General features: G+C 37.0%; 3 protein-coding genes, 2 long non-coding RNA genes and 2 gene segments (V, D, J or C); 1 reads left to right on the top strand and 6 right to left on the bottom strand.

The window, feature by feature from the left end:
- The window catches only part of LOC100709195 (uncharacterized), a 1,346,887-nt gene that overhangs the window by 599,671 nt on the left and 727,221 nt on the right, over window positions 1-19,995 (bottom strand). The gene's annotated exons all lie outside the window — the stretch shown is intronic.
- LOC112846698 (uncharacterized) overlaps window positions 1-19,995 on the top strand; it is a 961,229-nt gene that overhangs the window by 380,767 nt on the left and 560,467 nt on the right. The window lies entirely within an intron of this gene.
- Window positions 1-19,995, bottom strand: part of LOC102076453 (Ig heavy chain Mem5) — a 900,359-nt gene that overhangs the window by 352,529 nt on the left and 527,835 nt on the right. The gene's annotated exons all lie outside the window — the stretch shown is intronic.
- LOC106096470 (immunoglobulin mu heavy chain) overlaps window positions 1-19,995 on the bottom strand; it is a 1,110,954-nt gene that overhangs the window by 571,139 nt on the left and 519,820 nt on the right. The gene's annotated exons all lie outside the window — the stretch shown is intronic.
- On the bottom strand, window positions 1,802-18,355 carry LOC112846704 (uncharacterized). Its single transcript, XR_003219823.1, has 3 exons — window positions 18,294-18,355; window positions 18,196-18,204; window positions 1,802-1,823 (listed from the first exon to the last, which is right to left on the bottom strand). It is a non-coding gene; the product is annotated as an uncharacterized LOC112846704 (long non-coding RNA).
- On the bottom strand, window positions 4,460-5,178 carry LOC112846687 (Ig heavy chain V region 914-like). The segment is given in 2 exon segments: window positions 4,460-4,803; window positions 4,896-5,178. Coding segments are annotated over 2 exon segments (357 nt in total).
- Window positions 12,207-12,814, bottom strand: LOC109202067 (immunoglobulin heavy variable 3-23-like). The segment is given in 2 exon segments: window positions 12,207-12,622; window positions 12,708-12,814. Coding segments are annotated over 2 exon segments (360 nt in total).

Raw genomic sequence — 19,995 nt, 5'->3', positions numbered from 1 at the left:
AACTTAGAAATAAACGTAAAGTGTAAAAGTTACACATTCATCAATAAATAAGAACTGCTAAGAAGATTTCGAAAATGCAGTGCCCACTCTCTACTACTGCACTTTCAAAGTTGAACTGTTGATTCTGATTTCAGAGTCCAATTTGAGCCCAAACATAACAGTACCTGGCAGCACTGATGGTCACTATTCCTATATCCCTTTTATTGAAAATGGAAATGGTAAGAAAATACTGGAAATATTTTATTATATAAACACATATAAGCGTTAAAATCATTAAACAATAATAAACTCATAATTATACCAGCTTTAATCAAAACATAGAGGAAACCTTGCGCGTGTGAGTTCCGTATGTGTTTCCCAAATGACTCAGCTCAACTGTCTTTAAAATCTACCAATCCATCTTTGTCGTCTTTGTTTTAATCTCAGTTAACTGTCAGTTATCTCAAAATAAACTGAGTTAACTCACTACAGGTATGTGTGCTTGCAAATGTACACTGTTTACATTTAAATAGCATTTTTGTAGTTTTACTAACCACTTTTAACTACAAGTCACACTCTAACAATACATTTAGAATGACCAGTCATTCTAACAAACATGTCTTTGGTCTGTGGGAGAAAGCTGACATAAACCCATACAAGTACAGAACATACATTTGATCTGGGAACCTCACAGAGCCCTCAGACCTCTGTATGACCTGTGGTTTTTATGAGCACCATATATGATCCCGCTTATGCTCTTGTGTATGTATGTGTATGCATGTGTAACGTATATATAGACACGTGTGTGTGTGTGTGTGTGTGTGTGTGTGTGTGTGTGTGTGATTTACATTGCTGTGCTTGAGAGCCACCATCTACCGGAACCAAATTCCTTGTATGTGTCTGCACATTAAAAAAATGTGTCTGGCCAATAAACACGATTCTTATGCTTTTTGTTACGCCTTCATTGTTTTAAGATAACCCCATGACCTTTTAGGACCAGCAAGTACCTGTCTCTAGGCAAATCTGGGCATATTTGGTGAAAACACAGACATTTGATTGAAAATTATGTAAGGGTTAATTAATGGGTTTTCTTTCTTATTTTTTTCTAGCATCTCCTGTCCATTTGGTTTATTTCATAGCTTTTAAACAAACTAAGAAAAAAAATAATGTCACATCTCAACTTCATCACTAATGAATGAGCAAATAATCCAATTTTGTTGTGTTGGTTGAAGCTTTTACTAGCTTACCTCATTTGGTATTTTACCATCTTTTTTATATATACAGAAGTAAAAGGTAAATTTAATTGTGCAGGAGCTAAAAACAACTTCAACTCCTATTTTCCCTCTCATTAAGGGCTTTGTGTTCTCTCAATAGGGACACAACCTTTGCTATATGTAGCCTATAAAGGGGAGATTTAACTCGAATCTATAAAAAAGTACATAACAACTGAAACAGAGTTAAATGTGAAGGGTTTCCAGGAAACATGCAGTTAGGATGAGGAAAGCATGTGTTTTTGTACAGCTGCCCAAAGTACTTCAGTCATTGTGTGTGTCGGGCACAGTAATAAACAGCAGAATCTTCAGTCTTCAGGCTGTTCATCTGCAGATACACCTGCTGTCTGTTGTTGTCTTTGGAGATGGTAAAACGGCCTTGGACTGACTGAGAGTAGTAAGTGCTGCTACCATCACTCCAGATGTAAGCAATCCACTCTAGTCCTTTTCCAGGAGCCTGTCTGGTCCAGTGCATACCAAAGCCAGCGAAGTTATATCCAGAGCCTGTACAGGTCAATCTGTGGGATTCTCCTGGTCTTTTAACTGCTGAGTCAGATTGTGTCAGAGTCTGACCTTTTATGCCTTTTTGAAATAAAAAAAAAACTCAGTAAAAAAAAGGAAGGTAAATGATTTTTATAACCCATTATATGATATATATATTTAAGGAAGAGGTTTACCTGCACAGTAGACTGTCAAAAGTAGTAACACTGTAGTAGTCCTACAGTCCATCTTGTTTAACTGTGTCTGTCCACAATTGTCTCAAGTTTGAGCTAAATAGAGTTCAGTTAAATAGTGGTGGGGACATCTAAATATTTGCATTGACTCCTCCTGAACAGTAGGAGAGTCTTTTCATTCAAAATGTGACTTGAGATTTCAAATGTTTTCATTTTAAAACTTATTTTAATCTAAGACATTTGGCTTTTTCTCAAAAAGCACATTTACAAAATTTAAAGTTGAACTACAGGTCATACATGAGTCATTATTGATCACTGAGGGTTCACAGTTCTGATAATATTAACTGTAATACTCCTTTTCACATGTGGTTAGTTTTTTCTTAATAACTTGCGTAACAAACAAGGGAAAGGCAGCACAAACATGAGAGATCAAAAAGCCACATTAAATGAAAATTTTGAAACTTGCTGCAGATAAATTTGACAAAAGGTTTTTGTTTTTTTGTTTTTTTCTGTAAATGTATTTTGAACACCTGATAAATTTTATATTCCATTCCTGGCTGTAATGTTGTGAATTTTAACCTGCTTTCAGAGCTTTAAGGTGGTTATTTTATGTTGAGTCTCACTATGAAAATAAATATAAATAATTGCAGAGAAAATGTTTTTGGTATTAAATATTAAAATATGATGAGATTTATTCATTGAAATGAGCACCACGCCAGATGTAATATATATTAATACACTGTAATACGTTGAAGTATTTAATGTTTCTTCTTTTAACATTTGATTACAGTTAGTTTCAGCATTATGATGCTGTATATGGATGCCCAGTACCTACAATCAGTGAGTTTGGTCATGTTGAAATATATGTTTCTGGTAGAGAGACACTGATTAATATTTCTTTTCTTTTCTTAATTACACTGATCTTTTATCTTACTTTTTTCTTTTACTCTTTTTTGCTCTTTTATCCTGTTTTGTTAAAAATAAAATAAAAAACTTATGAGCAAACATCCTCTTCCCTGCTAAGGACACTGGAGAGACTCCTACTAGCTAATTGACAGAATGAAGCCCTCTTCCTGTGCACTTGATATCCTGCTGATGAGATCCGCAAAGGAAATTTGTGGATCTGTCAGCCCACAAAGTCTAGTCTAATCTAATTAATACATCATTACTGACAGGTTGTGTCCCTGTTTATTTACAAAAATCAGTTGTTCAAACTCTTCTGATTAAAATCAAATTTTAAAAATCCTCTCTGGACACAAATAACAAATTTCCAAACTCCCTGTCTCCTTAAGGATTTAGAAAATGGTTGTTGCTGAACTAACAGAAATGCTCCCGTCGACCTACCTGTTTAAAACAGACCACAGCACAGAGATGGTGCTTCACAGAATAATGATGAATTATTGTTGGTAGCTGCAGATGCCAATAGTTTTAAGTGCAGCACTGGATTTGAACTGGATTTGCGTTTATTTGGGCCAGAGATTAATGAGATTATCATCCCTTTAAATTGCTTTCGCTCTTTGCTCTGTGCCTCTAGTTTGAGTTACTTTAAGTATGTCTTTTATAATGTTTTATCATCTCTTCCTACTGATGATTTTTAACAATTATAATGTTTTTATATTTGCTTTTAATCGACCCACTTTTAGATTCTTAATTCTCTTTATGCCCCATCTGCTTGCAGTTATAGCTTTCCAATGCTTTTCACCTTCTTCTTCTTTTTGTTCTTATTTATAATCATCTCTGGGTTTTGAAATGCCTTCTTGGCCTCTAGCTTGATCTGTGTTTTGCTTGAATTTACTTTTTGTCAAAATACAAAATCAGCTTTGTTGCTTTTGTTGGGTAATGACTTTATTTCTGAGTATTGTTTTCAGCGATGCAGTATAGGAGATTTTTGGGGACTTTGATGAGTCCCCCTCCCTCTAGACAAAAACAAACAATCAAAAACATTTGTATAAAGGCATGGGCACATACCTGTAGATGACATCATTTTGCTAGCAGTAAGGACTACAGTGAAAACTGTGGTTAAGTATCTGTAGTTATTGCTATTGGTATTTAAAGCAAATATTTGGCTTAGTAAAGTTGAGTATTTGTCCGGGTCTGTTCATGACACTAACACATGCGTCTACATTAATGTACACACATAATGTGGACTAAATGTATTAATTTTGTTACAAATTTAGCTTACAGCAATTTTTTTTTACCTTGTTAGCCCATATATTCCTCATTGGAATATAAGGAATATATATTGTAAGTTATCTTTTCCCCTCATTTCTGCTTTATTTCATTCCTTTTAACAAAATCACAAGGACTAATTTAATATTTGAAAAATTACCACTTAGAAACCAAATTGCTTCTCTACAGGCATTTGGTTGCTGGTTCATGTCAAAGTGAATTTAAAATGCTTTTTAAATATTGAACTAAAAGTAAATTTTGAAGAATTGCTGACAAGGCTGTGGGTAGGAGTGAAGGGGATGTTGCAATAGGTCCTGTCCTAAAAAGCAGGTGTCACAGCACCCGCTGCTAAATACACAAGGACTGTAGGATTTTGTACAGCTGCTGAAAGAACTTTAGTCACTGTGAGTGTCGAGCACAGTAATAAACAGCAGAATCTTCAGTCTTCAGACTGTTCATCTGCAGATACAGCTGCTGTTTGCTGTTGTCTCTGGAGATGGTAAAGCGGCCTCTGACTGAATCAGAGTAGAAAGTTCCACTACCACAATCAATCCAAGCAATCCACTCCAGCCCTTTTCCAGGAGCCTGTCTGATCCAGTGCATACCGTGGCCCCCAAAGTTATATCCAGATCCTGTACAGGTCAGTCTGTGGGAATCTCCTGGTCTTTTGACTGCTGGTTCAGACTGTGTCAGAGTCTGACCATCAACACCTGTCAACATAAATAAACGACAATGAAAAATAATTTAATTCCATAATAAATTAAAAGAATATAAAAAAAAGAGTTTTAGTGGAGAGTTTTACCTGCAGAGCAGACAATCAAAAGTAACAACAATGTCATAAAGTCCATTATTTTTGACTGTGTCTTTGCCTGTCCACTATTCTCTTCACACTTGACAGCAGGCAGTTAAATAGACGTCAAAGACATCTAAGTATTTGCATTGACTCCTCCTTAAAACTAGGAGACTAAGATCTGTATCAGTCCTCTGTCTACTGCCTTCTGGTAAATGTTCGTCTTTTATGGCAAATCTATCTATAATAGATATCTGCAATGTCTCGCCTCATGTTTTCAACTCAGAGGAGGACTTGCCTAGTTTATCTCTCTTAAAATTCTTCTAAGTGATGCGTCATTCACATTTAAAAGACACAACATTCCTCTTTCACTCAGTCACACAACCACTTTTTTCTGCACTTAAGTGTTTACTATCTAACGTTCACGCTCCAATGGACCAGAGAGATGCATCAGAGAGAACTTGGGATTCAACGTCTTGCCTAAAGATACAGAATCGAGCAGCAAGGGATCACACCAGCAACTTTCCTATTACATGTCATTACATGACCTGGTCTACCTGCTGAGCTGCAGCCAGCACCATAGAGACTGGCCAGTGATGTGTTTCCTTAAATAAGTGGTTCTTGGTAGACGGGGAACAATATTTTTTTTGCTCCACAATATGAGGTAAAGGCAACAGGTTACATTTTCTACCCCATGTAGCTGAAAGGGTTTTTCACTAAAGACTACAATACCCAGAAGAGAAGAATTTAAGAGATCTTTACTAAAAATGTGATGATAGATGTCTACATGAACTTATTTATTTTTTAATGATAAGAGAGTAGCTCTGGCACGGGGAGATATTTATCAAATCACATATTTACATATCAAGGTTTGTGACAAATCACATGTAACATTGTCTTTCTCCAAACTCTTCCTGAGTATTTGTGCAGGTTTGTGTGGCCCACAGACTCACACAGTAATAAACATCTGTGTCCTCAGTCTGTAGATTCTGTCCTGTTATTGTCACTCATCAACAGCTGAATCACACATGAAGCTGTAAACACTGCTGATCTACAGTAATTGTTTCTTAAAGGGACAGACTGAACACCAACTGCCCTCTAGTGTCCTGATACAATCTGCAACATTAGTTTTGAGTCGAAATTCTAAAACATGTTTTTATTTGTGTTTAATTATGTATTGATACTAGTTTTGCTGTCTGTGTGTAAGGGTCACTGAAAAGAATCTGTGGAAACAGATTCATTAAATTACTTTGTGTTTCTAATGTATTATTTGAGTGAACCCAGTAAAATAAGATGCAGCTTCAGTATCAGAACTGCAGACAACATTTTTGGTCTTGAAGCTGAACTGATGTGACCTGCTTTGTTTCCTCACTGATCCACCGTCACACACTTTACTTAAATTGTTAGGAAGTGTGGTGTAGTGGTTTACACGTTCCCTGGCTTGTGCCCAAGAAGAGATGCAAACTACCTGGAGGTTCTGTCAGAATCAGCCAAATCAAATATGCAGAGCTGCTGTTATGGTGTCTTTATGGTACCTTTATTCCTCTCCCTGCATTACAATCACTGCTGTAAATTGATCCTCATATTTATCATAAAACTCTGTGTATCTCTGTGTTTGTTTTATACAGCGTTTAAACATCACTGGATTTGTCAGAACATTGTGATGAATTATAAATTTAGTGTTTGTGTGGTTCAGTATGAAGCGCATTTTTCAGGTCTGTTTGTTTATAATACTTTGACGCTAACTCGTAAATAGTTAGACACAGTGGTGTGTTTTCCAAAAGTTGGTCAAATACATTTATATTCTGTCTATCAGAGATGAACTGACGAGGCAAATGTTAATTCATAAAATCATTATTCACATTTGCCAGAGTTTTTCGGTTGTGTCTTGCAGGTTGCTGAGTATTTGTGCTTATTTGTCTTATTATATTTTCACCGTGGACCAAGAACTTCAAAAACACATGGAAGATTTTGTACAGCTGCTGAAACAGCTCCAGTCACTGTGAGTCTCGAGCACAATAATAAACTGCTGAATCTTCAATCTTCAGACTGTTCATCTGCAGATACAGCTGCTGTCTGCTGTTGTCTCTGGAGATGGTAAAGCGGCCTCTGACTGACTGAGAGTAGAAGATGCCACTACTATCAGTATAAATGAAAGCAATCCACTCCAGTCCTTTTCCAGCAGCCTGTCTGATCCAGCCCATTTGGTAGCTGCTGAATGTGAATCCAGAGGCTGTACAGGTCAGCCTGTGTGACTCTCCAGGACTTTTAACTGCTGGTTCAGACTCAGTTAGAGTCTGACCATCAACACCTGTCAATAGAAACAAAGAGAGAGAATAAAAAAAAAAAATACAATGATTTTTTTGTTAAAAGCTTTACCTGCACAGCAAACAGTCAAAAGTATCAGCGCTGTCTTACAGTCCATCTTGATTAACTGTCTGTCCACTATTCCCTGCATGCTTTGAGCAGTCTGATAAGTAGAGGCAGAAGAAAGGATATTTGCATCAGCTCCTCCTCAACAAGAAGACAGAAAAGTTGAATAAATAAAGAGTTTTTACTCAAAGACACTGTACTTCACTCAAGAATATATATATGTTCTTCCTTCTTATAAAAATTCATACTTTGTTACAGTCCTTATAGAGTTTTTCAAATATAATTTAAAAATAAATGTGGAGCATGTAAATATAGGGAGCACAGACTCCTCTAGATTATGTTTGGCTGTTTAAATCTGGGGAACAGCTTAGTTCACACACTAAGCTGGAGTCATCACTGATCTCCCTGTTTTCTAAAGGTGGAGACTATTTGTTTTCTCTTTTCCCTTCATTTATTTTTTATACATCAAGAAGGATTTGAAGGATTTTGTGTAGCTGTTAAAATTTGCTTTTGTCACTATCAGTAATAGTAATAATAAACAGCAGAATCTTCAATCTTTAGCCTCTTTATCTGTAGATACAGGTGCTCTCTGTTTTTGTCTCTGGAGAAGGTAAATTTGAACTGGCTGAGAATAACAGACTTTAGCAATGTCATAACTTCTCACACCTGCTCCTGTTGGCTGTTAGTTTTTCTTACACAAAATCTAAGTAAAAATCTTCCCCTTCCAAGTAGAGACTTCGAAGCAATGGCCCCGTCTTGTAGTTGGTACTAAAACTATGAATGATATTAGAGAAGTATATTCTTCTCTGCCTTCCATTATGTTGTCAGATAAATTGGAATGAATTTGGAAGTCACTGTTAATGTGTGTTGAACCTGGACAGTTGAGATGCAATCCAGTCCAGCCCTTTTCCAGGAGCCTGTCTGATCCAGCTCCACTCTGAGCTTCCAAAGCTAAATCCAGATGTTGTACATGTGAGTCTGTGCAACTCTCCAGGTCTTTTGACAGCTGGTTCAGACTCTGTTATGGTCTGACCTTGAACACAACTTGAAACAAAGAGAGCAACTAACAGGAGTGTTAGCTTTCTGTAAGCCAAACTGACAGTGTGTTGGGTATGTTTACAACTCTGCAGAACTCCTTTAAATATGATCATGTAATGAGATTCTCACTACATCACTGACACTGTGTTTACATTAAGCTCCTCCTATCACATTCAAATTCTGTTTCTAAAATCAAATTTGAAGTTGTGAACTCAGATTAGCAATATTTTTTTTTAAATAAAAATGTAATTCTCTTCCAATTAAGAGATTTGTTAAAATTGGAATGGAATTTGAAATTAATTATCTATCCACAATTATTGTGCCACTAGTGACTGGTTCTCCATTGTTAATACAAACAAAGAAAACATTGGTAAAACCTTATGAAAAAAAATCCCTGACTTTTGTTATGGAAAGTCTTAAATAAAATTACAACCACCAGGTGAGTGTGTGTTTTGAAGTGAGGTTTATTGAAAGAAAAAGGAAAAGAAAAAAAACACTGCAGTGGAGAAAACATTCAGATCAACCACCAAACAATTTTCTGAGGATGGACACCGACCTGAACTACTTAATAGCTTCCCAAACAAAGAACATTCCACAAGTCTTACATGTTGGCCCATCTCACGGGGGGGGGGGCTATACCATCAGCCCCATCCTTAAAACCCCCTCCCTCACAGAGAGAATTATGACCTTGTTTTCTGCTTGGCCGTCACCTAAGGATTTACATCCCTGACAATCACGACCTGTTTAAGGTCTCCCATTACAATGGCCTCACTGTGTGTGTAGAGCATAAGGCCCATCTATAGTGCACATGCATACAACTAAGTGAGAAAGTGACATTACTATGACTAATGTGATATGATTAAAATATATGATTAATACATGACAAAAGAAATCTGCCACCACACTTTCCTGATAATGTTAGGCTCATTTACAAACGTCATATTGTCTCCAAAGGTTTTAGTAAAGTGTGTGGCTGAACACACAGAAGTGAACTCTTTGTAAGGTTCCAGTCAGGTTTTAAAGCTAACTATAGCTCAGACACTGCTCTCCACAGATTTTCTGGCGGTCAGTGATAATGGTGATATCTTTGTGCTGGCAATCTTCCCCTCCAAATGATTTTAACCTTTATTATTATTATTAAGACTGATAGTAAAGGTGAGAAAAGTAGGACTTTCTACAGATGCTTAAAGTCCTTCAGTTACTTTGAGTGTTAACAGCAGAATCTTCAGTCTTCAGCCTGTTCATCTGCAGATACATCTGCTGTCTGCTGTTGTCTCTGGAGATGGTAAATCGGCCACTGACTGACTGAGAGTAGAACGTGGTGCCACCACTGGCCCAGATGTGAGCAATCCACTCCAGCCCCTTTCCAGTAGCCTGTGTGACACAGTTTTATCCAGATCTTGTAAAGTTCAATTTGTGGGCATCTTAATGATTTTCATAATAAATTTAAAGAAACTATAAAATTTCAGTAAACGGTTTTACCTGTACAGCAGACAGTCAAAAGCAGCAACACTGTCCTACAGTCCATCAAATCAAATAATAATGCAAATTTTTCCTATTAGTTGTAGGGAAAAAAACTACTTTGCAATTGTATAGTTTACCATATCGAACTGTGAGTTCAGATCTTTCTTATATATAGAAGTAAAATACATCTGAATTAGTGTTGACCCCTCCCAGAAAGGATTCACTTGGAATGAACTTGTCAGATGTTTTTCCCTCTCATGTGTTTAGCCTGAATACCCCTTGAATATCTTTTGCTGTAAAGGAATTTTTAGTGTGAGAGAATCAGTCAGCTGTATGTCACAGAGTAATGCTCCTTGTCAGTGACAATGTGAACCAACAAAGAGTGGCTAATGAAGCTGGTTATCTTCAAACTCCCTCAGATATATTAACTTGACTAGAGTAAAGGTTTAGTTTCATGATTTACTGAGTTTAAAATATTTTTCTTATTTGCTATGAAGTGTTAACAACCAGACTTTGTAAGTGAAGCTTTTTATGAATAGTAGGGATTCTTATTTTAATAACTAAACATGTTCACTGAAATAAACACAGCTATAAATTTTATACAAGAGAAGTCAAATTTGCATTGTTGTAATAAGAAATAGAGGGAATTTTTTTGTATCACTCCTCTGGAACTCAACTCACTGTGTCTCTCCTGGCACAGTAATACACTGCTGTGTCCTCGGTCTTCAGATTGCTCATCTGTAGATAGACTTTACTGCTGGAGTCATCTCTGAAGATAGTGAATCTACCCTGGACTGACTGGGAGTAATAGATAGGAGTACTAGATGTGTGTGTGTGTGTGTGTGTGATCCACTCAGGAGGCTGTCTGATCCAGTTCCATACACCACTTCTAAAGCTAAATCCAGATGTTTTGCAGATTAGTCTGTGGGACTTTCAGGGTCTTTTAACAACTGGGTCAGACTCTGTTATGGTCCCATCTTGAGCAACATGGAAAACAAAGAGAATAAACAACAGGAGTGTTTGCTTTGTGTAACACGTGATAAGAGAGTGCCTGTTGTGTTTTCAAATCCATGAATTCCCCTTTAAATAAGATATAAACTGGATTTAAACTGGATTCCTCTCAGAATGTGTTCCCAGTTTGCTCCTCCTACTTACATTTATTAAACTGAAACTCAAAAGTACAGCAGAGAGAACACCTGCGACAGAAATGTATGTAAATACATACATTTACATGTATTTAAATGTATGTAAATATATAAATATATATTGTTAAACCAGACTAGTTAGTAGGTCAGTTAGTTCTTTTTTCATACCTTTGCGCTACTGAAAGTTAAAACTTCATGACACCAAAAGTCAAGAATGCTTCAGTATTCAAATTGTCTTTTCAGTCACAGAAATACCAGGAAATACTGCACCACAGAAAATAATAACTCAGGAAATGAAACAGGTGTGACTGAGTGCAAAAACATAAAAATAAAAATACTGCTTATGGTTCTGGCTCATTTTTTTAAAAATAAATTGATATGAAACTGCTCTTCCTTTTTCTTCCAAGCTTATGATTTTATGTTAAAAAATGCTAACTGACTTATTATTTTAAGATTGCTTAATACTCTAATTTGCTTTTTGGATTTTGCAGAACTGAAACTGTTAAATTTGTTAATCTCACATTTCACCACTGCACCTGCAAAAACAGCTGCTATCTGCTGTCAACTCTGGAGGTGGAGCTGTTGAAGTGAGTGACTGCTACTGAGAGTAATATTTGCTGATAATAACATTAGTAATCAGCAGCAGCTGTTTCAAAATGAATCTAGAATATGGCCGTGGTCTGGAGGTTTGTACAGAGGAATAGCAGCAGGTTTTTCTTCCAATATTTGACCTGAAGGTAAAAAGTTCTGGTTGACACATGTTAAGTCAAAGCTCTGCAGAAAACTCGCATCACTCACAAAGTTTGAACCCTGATTAATCTTCCCAGTCCAATCCAGAGTTTGCCCTGACCTCTTTGGTGAAGCCCCGTTTAAGTTAGTTTCTGATCTGTATTGCAGTTTAACTGGAGCAAGTCAGACATTTGAAAACGTCAGATCCTTACATATTCAACAATATGAGTGTTGAGAGGGACAGAGAGTGACATGACTGTGGATTGCTGACTAGAGGAATATGTTATTCTTCCTCTAATTTCCCTCGATGGGCAGACAATAACTTCCTAAGATCCATCTCTTAGATTAAACCAAGAAACACGAGAGGATCAACCACTGACAAACACTGTGGACTCACAAACTGGATTTATATATTTTGTCTTTTTCTCTGCTCTTCTTTCCCGTGTTGGACTATAGCCTCCTGCTACATTATAACTTCCAAGGATTTGGCTCCCTTATTATCAGATAATATATTGACACAGATTGGATATAAGTTCATCTTCAGGCCTTGATGTGCCCATTTCCTCTCTCAGGATTAGGTTTAATTGTATTAGTATGGATAATGTTTTCATTATACTACAATTATGATGCATAATGAGGACTGCAGGATTTTGTACAGCTGCTTAAACAACTTCAGTCACTGTGGATTTCGAGCACAATAATAAACAGCAGAATCTTCAGTCTTCAGACTGTTCATCTGCAGATACAGCTGCTGTTTGCTGTTGTCCTTGGAGATGGTAAACCGGCCTTGAACTGACTGAGAATAGGAAGTGCTGCCATCACTCCAAAATATGTAAGCAATCCACTCCAGTCCTTTTCCAGGAGCCTGTCTGACCCAGACCAGGCTGTAGCTTCCAAAGGTATATCCAGATGCTGTACAGGTCAGTCTGTGGGATTCTCCTGGTCTTTTAACTGTCGGTTCAGATTGTGTCAGAGTCTGACCATCAACACCTGTCAACAGAAATAAAAAAAATCATGACAAAGAAAGTACTATCATAAATTAAAAAAACATAAGAGCTTTGGCAAAAAGTTTCACCTGCCCAGCAGACAGTTAACAGTAGCAGTGCTGTCCAGTAGTCCATCTTGTATAACTGTTCCTGCCCACTATGCTGTCATATTCTAAGCAGTCAGACAAATAAATGTAGAAGGCAATGAAACATTTGCATTGACTCCTCCTTAAAAGCAGGAAAGAACTAGTAAGTCATTAACAAGCGGTTCTAACGGAAAATGAACTATTTTATTGTGAAGTTACAAAAACTTCAGTGTGAACCAGTAGTTTTTAGTGGTTCCAAATAAAAAAAAACATTACACTATAAAGCTATCTGCTGTAATGTGTTTGACTTTCAGGTATGAAGTGCTGTTGAGGACGTCTTTAGTTCTGACAAAAGTGCTTTGAGAAGATCTAACAGCTGGAAGTGATTCTTTCAAGTTCTCAACTCAAGTCTATTTATAAAGCACATAAAACAACTCATGTTAACCAACGTGCTCTGCGAAATATAAAATGGATAAAATACATAAGGGAATGGAAAGTAAAATACATGTTAATAGGTGCTAAACATATAGTGGCAATAAAGCCACAAAAGAGACGGTGGGCAATTCAGATCTCAAATGCCAATGAAAAAAAGTTTTGTGAGCCTTGTTTTAAAAGATTCAGTGGAGAGAGTAGATTTGACAGTGAGGGGAATGCTGTTCCACCTGTATCCATTCAAAACACTTTCCTGGCCTTGGCCATACACTGAATTTCTCCTGTTGTAGCAAACACAGATATGATATTTTGGGGTCTTTTCAACATTTTATTTAACTCTCCAAACTTCTGTTAGAACAAATGTATCTATTATGGTTCACATTTGTTTTTAAATCATTGTTGTTTTGATGTGATAAAGTTGTTTTTTTTCTATTAAAAGGAAAAAGAAACAGCTTATTACACATTTCATTCTACACTCCAATCTAATATAGGCTATTGCATCTTTAAAAATATCGCAGTCATTGTGGTTTAATAAACACCAGCTTTCACAGTCTTCTGACTGCTGCTCTACAAATTTAACATAGTGAACTACAGCTACACTCACTGTTCTCTAAAGGGAGCAACTTGACATTGACTGTCCTCTAGTGGGGTTTTTATTTTTGTTTGTTTGTTTTGTTGTTGGTGTTGTTTTTTTTCTCATACTTGGACAATGCATTAAGCAGCACAATTTACTGTACAAAAGACGTGTGTTTTTGTTTCCTTTTTCTTTTTGCCTCATCTTTCTAAGATTAAATATTACCAGTTTCAATAAAACCCACATAATCAGCATTGATTTTGCCCAGCAGGGAGTGAAAAACAACAATTCTACAGTCCATCATATCAAAATGTGAAAACTGATCTGTCATTCTTTCTACAGTCAAATACATAGATGTGAAAGACAGTTTTGCATTGACTCCTCCTCTCTGGATGGACTGAGTCTTACTAGTTGAAAATCACACTGTGATTAATAACATCCTCAGTTCTGTCACCTATAAGAAAACACAGCACAGAAATTAAATAATTAAAAAGGTAAAATGATAAAACATTTGAAAGTTACTTTATCAGTTTCGGAGTTCTCTTAAAATTGAAGAAGATGTACTAACTGTACCTAACTGTTTGACAATCACAGCAAACCTCTCTGTCTGCTCATCTAGCTGTTATCTAAAGGGTGAGACTTCACGCTGACTGCCCTCCAGCGTTCCAAAAAGAATGAAAACATTAGTTTTCAGTCTAAATCCTAAAGTATATTTTTGTTTATGGTAGCGATTTGTCAACAGTTATTTTAGAATTCAAACAGTTTTACAACTCTGACTTGTGTCATTTGAGCAAGAGTCAGCTCTGTTAGAGTATGAGCAGGCTGGGTTATGTGTTGTTGTTTTGTCCTTTAGTGTTTTGTTCGGTAAGCAGACGTTACCAGGGTGGAGCTGCCTCAGATGAGGACCACTCCCAACTGTTCTGGATTGCCTTCATCAGGTCAGCGTTTCTTAAGAGGCAAATTCCACCACATTGTACTACTACCTCTGTGGTAACACTTGTCTCCTCAATCCGTTATTTACCATCTTTATTCCAAGCTTCCTGTTAACCTATCTATGTGTGATCTCCAGAGCCTGTTCTCCATCCTTTGACTGCCTCAGCTGTTTGGGTGATGTGCTGCGCTCGAGCCCTCAGATCAACCAGCTTCCTCCACTGTCATCCTGCCTTCCAGCCTGTTCTCCTCTGCAGACCTGCTCAGCCGGTCTATCTCCCACTCAGTTGCCAGCCCCCCTCCCAGTCTCCCCGTTTCCGATTTTCCCAGAGAAGTCTGTGTCATTTCTGTCTGTTTAAATACACTGCAACTGTATATAAAGACTGCATTCACTTCAAACTCGTGTTTGTGAGTTCGCACCCTGGGTCCAACCTTTGGCTTAACCTGATTAGAGCTGATAGAGTAATTGGTGTAATCACTGTCACATGTAACAGCAGCAAACAACTTCGGTTCTTCCATCCAAGATTTACTGAATGTGAATCCATTGGCTGTGATTGTCAGTAGAATAGCAGCATTCTAGTTCAGTCTTTTTTCAGGAGCCAGTTCTCAAGGCCATTTACGGGGTCTGAATCAGAGTCTGACTGTAAGCACTTTTCAAATATAAAAGAAAAGAAAACTAATTTGCTTTAAGTTGGTAACTATATGAAGATGAAAACTAGTTAAAAGCAACATTCCTGTGTTGTAGCACATATGGTTAGAATTAAGTTAAAAAATAAACACAGTCCTGATATTGGCTGCAAAAGAGTTCTCATTATACAGATTTACAATTACAGCATGTGTGTGGTTGTGTGTTGCTTGTTGCTGAGTATTTGTGCAGGTCTGTCAGTGGTTTGTATCACTGTGAGGTAACGTGCACAGTAATAAACAGCTGTGTCCTCAGGCTGCAGATGCTGTCCTGTTATTGTCACTGTTTGAGCAGAAGTGTCTCTGCTCATGCTGAACTTGTTCTTTAAAGCATCATTTTGGTAAGTGTTCCCATCATACCATATGTAGAAAATCCAGTCCAGTAGTTTCCCTTCACGTTGTCTGATCCAACCTGTTCCATAACCACTATCAGTCAGAGAATAACCAGAGACCTGACAGGTGATAGTTAAAGATTGTCCAGGCTGTACAACCAGTGAGCTTGGCTGGATGTGATCAATGCTGTACACACCTGTGGAAACAGATATAATAATTATTAATTTAATCATCTAGTATTTCTGTTGTATTTAGTAGTGTGAATTGACCAAAGCTTCTTACATGAACCAGCAGCCAGCAGCAGTATCAGAGCAACAGAGAACATGGTTGATGATGAAGCTGAACTGAACTGATGTGAGCTCTTCTGCCCTCTCACTGATGCAGCAACACACCTCAAAGTTATAAGCAAGTGCTTTAAATTCATTTGAATAAACAGACTGTCCATTTACACAAAGCTTCAGTGACTGATGACAGATATAAGATATTTGTCTTATTATGTCTTTCATAATGCATTTCATTTTGACTTGATCTATAAACAGTATTTTTTTAAATTAGTTTTCAGACTGTTCATCTGCAGATATGACTGTCGTCTGCTGTTGTGCAAATGGAAACCAGTGCATAGTGTGTGTTAGCTAACCAGTACCAGAACCAATAATCTAGTGGAAAAGAAGAACACTAAAAATGCTCCCGGCAGCAAGAATGAGCATTATGTTAAGAAACTGAGGATATACTGTCCACTTTGGCTAGCTGACTCTTATGCAGTAAGTGGTTTTTCATTATTTGGCTAGCTGCACTGAAACTGGAAAATCCACTTGTTAGCTGTAATATTTGGGTTTGTAAAGCACTTTATAAATAAACTGTCTAGAGGAGAGTTCATTTAATTCAGATGACAGGTGATTAACCAGAGCTGGACTCAGAAACTCTTTCCTCCTCTGATCTGAGTGTACGTTGCTGCTGGATGTGAATCCAAGGACTTCTTTTTTGTCCTAAAATCCATTTTCCTATTTTTTTTAAGGACACAACTCACACAAGTTTTCAGCTAAAAGCTCGTTAGTAATCATGTTGTTGGTTCAACAGTTATTTTATGTGTGTCACACTGTCATCAGTGGCATTCATCATAGAGTCAACACATGAAATTTGCAGAAATTGTGTTTTGACAACAAACTGCCCAATGGTACCATTTAAAATTGTTTGTTGCTAACTCCCTGTTTTTGTATAGACACAACAAGGGTTTCATTCATTTTGAGTCCAACAAGAACTGGACTCAAAATGAATGAAAACACAACCAGTGTCCAAAGAAAAACTTCCTGGAAACCAAATAATTAAACTTTTAGACAGTATTGTAAATGTGAAATTGGAACTATAGTGCACACTGTAGACCATGATAAATGAAAAGATTTTTAATCGTGGAATAATTTTTTTTTTTATTGGTCTAATGTATCAGACACATAGTAAGCTGACAGTGATAAAAAGAGAAATCCAAAGATCATTTTTTTCATTCTCATCTGGAAATCAAATTCCCTCACTTGAAATGTCAATGGAGAGACTGACTGTGCTGTCAGAATGGTTCATTATTGTCACTTGGTGATGTCATTCAAGCTTTTTCTTTTTAACATTTCCGTGTGTTTGAGAAACAAAAGAGAACAGAGAATTTCCCGTTAGCAGAAAAGAAGAGTGTGTCTCATAAGCATCAAATATCATGTCTGAAACCTGATATTATTTATTTACTTATTTTTTTAGATTGATTGGAGCCCAGTGATGGAAAAATGCAGGGAAGTCTTTTTTTTATTAATTGTGTGGGTGTGTGTTTGTGTGTGCTCACACACTTTTTTTACTTTGTGTCCTGTTAAAAAGATATTTTGTTGTTCTGTTTCTTTTCATCGGGGCAACACACTGTTACAGCTTGGACATTCATTAAATCAGCTGGAATCGCCTGATAAGACCTAAGAAAGATCTCCAGAAAAACTGGCTGTGACCATTTTAGCTGACCTCCATGTTTTATTAACTTTGATAATGGAATCACCTTATAGATGTCACTGAAGAAGACACCAAAGGAAAGTTTAGCAGAGTGAAATATAAAGTGTCTGTATATTAACTACAGACACTTTTCTTACAGTAATACTATGAATAGAACTATTGTTAGTAAAATTTTCATTATACTACAATTATCATTGAAGATAAATGTATCATAGTGAGGAGTGTAGGATTTTGTACAGCTGCTTCAACAACTTTAGTCACTGTGGATCCGAGCACAGTAATAAACAGAAGAGTCTTCAGTCTTCAGACTGTTCATCTGCAGATACACCTGCTGTTTGCTGTTGTCCTTGGAAATGGTAAAACGGCCTCTGACTGACTGAGAATAGGAAGTGCTGCCATCACCCCAGTATATGTAAGCAATCCACTCCAGTCCTTTTCCATGAGCCTGTCTGACCCAGACCAGGCTGCGGTCTCCAAAGTTATATCCAGATGCTGTACAGGTCAGTCTGTGGGATTCTCCTGGTCTTTTAACTGTCGGTTCAGATTGTGTCAGAGTCTGACCATCAGCACCTGTCAACAGAAATAAAAAAGGACATCATAACAAAATAAAGTTTCATCGTAAATTAAAGAAACAAAAGAACATCAGTGAAGAGTTTCACCTGTCCAGCAGACAGTTAAAAGTAGCAATGCTGACCAATAGTCCATCTTGTTTAACTACAACTGCCCACTGTTTTGTCATGCTCTAAGCAGTCAGATAAGTATAAATGAAAAACATTAAAATATTTGCATTGGCTCCTCCTTAAAACTAGGAAGAAGTGTTGATTCTTTGATAATGTTTTATGTTTTACATTAACTAACCTGAAGTCCGTCATCTTTTCACTGATTCCTTCACAGAAACACATTTAGAAAGTTTATAGGAAAAAAAAGTAAATTGTCAGCTGTATTCAGAAATATGTTATTTGCAAATGGATTTTTGCATCAAACGATGTTGCATACTTTGATCGTCCTGATTGTACTGAGTACACACACTATGGTTAGTTTGAATTTCTCTTATTTATTTATTTGTTTGTTTGTTTATTTATTTATTTGTTTGTTACTTATAATAAACAGCTTCTTTTAACTGGAATTTGTGTGCATTTTTTTGTTTTATTATGGTCATGTGGCCCAGTTTGTGACACGTGTTATTACTGATTTACTGACTGTGAATCCTGAGGCTATACAGTTCAGTCAGTGGCGTTCTTTGGCTCATATTGTTCAGCACAAAACTGAATAAAAGTTCTGATAAATGATATAGAAAAATATATAGTTGTGGTTCACTATGAAGATTTTTATTTCCTCAGGCATATTGATAGAATTTCCTTTAGCTAACTTCTGCACAGTAATACACAGTAGTTTATTTTACAAAGTTAACCACATATAAACAAGCTGTTTCTTATATGGCACTTTTTTACTTTATACGACATTTCTCATTTACCCAAGTATGTTTTCTATTGAATATTCACAAACATTTATACTCCAATGAAATGACTGTAATTAGCAAACTATCTGTTCTCCCTCCTGAGCTAAAGCTACCCTTTGCCATACGGTAAGCTCTCTGTCTCACACTGGTATTATTTCTATTCATAATTGCAGCACAAGCATGGTTGCTGTGGAGTATTTGCACAGGTCCGTGGTGGTTTGCATTACCGTGTGGTAACATACACAGTAATAAACAGCTGTGTCCTCAGGCTGCAGATGCTGTCCTGTTATTGTCACTGTTTGAGCAGAAGTGTCTCTGCTGATGCTGAACTTGTTTTTTAAAGCATCATTTTGGTAAGTGCCCCCATTATACCATATGTAGAAAATCCATTCCAGTGGTTTTTCTTCACCTTGTCTGATCCAACCTGTTCCATGGCCACTATCAGATAAAGAATAACCAGAGACCTGACAGGTGATAGTTAAAGATTGTCCAGGCTGTACAACCAGTGAGCTTGGCTGGATGTGATCAATGCTGTACACGCCTGTGTGACGACCCACTGCATCCTGCCTTCCTTTTGGCTCATGTGTGTCTTGTTTGCAGGCAGTGGAGAGGCGGAGTTCCCGTTTACAATCAGTGACACTGGCAACACCTGGGCCAGTGTGCCAGGACTCTATATAAAAAGCTTTTAGGGCCGAGTTTTCGTGGGCTCTGAGACACCAGGTTGGTCTTTGGCTGCATTAGGTTTGGTTTTCACTTTTGACACTATTACATGCATCATCTTCCACTCATCCATTCCTTCACATACTACTGATGGTACTGATTACACACACCATTGTTTGTTTTTGACAGTAGGGTTTCTTTTCTGTTTTATTTGTTTAAAAGAATAAAGCAGCCTGGAATAC

The sequence above is a fragment of the Oreochromis niloticus genome, linkage group LG4 (genome assembly GCF_001858045.2).
Source record: "Oreochromis niloticus isolate F11D_XX linkage group LG4, O_niloticus_UMD_NMBU, whole genome shotgun sequence".
NCBI lineage: Eukaryota > Metazoa > Chordata > Actinopteri > Cichliformes > Cichlidae > Oreochromis > Oreochromis niloticus.
Note: the sequence above shows the minus strand (reverse complement) of the source record. Positions and strands in the feature narration are given on the sequence as shown.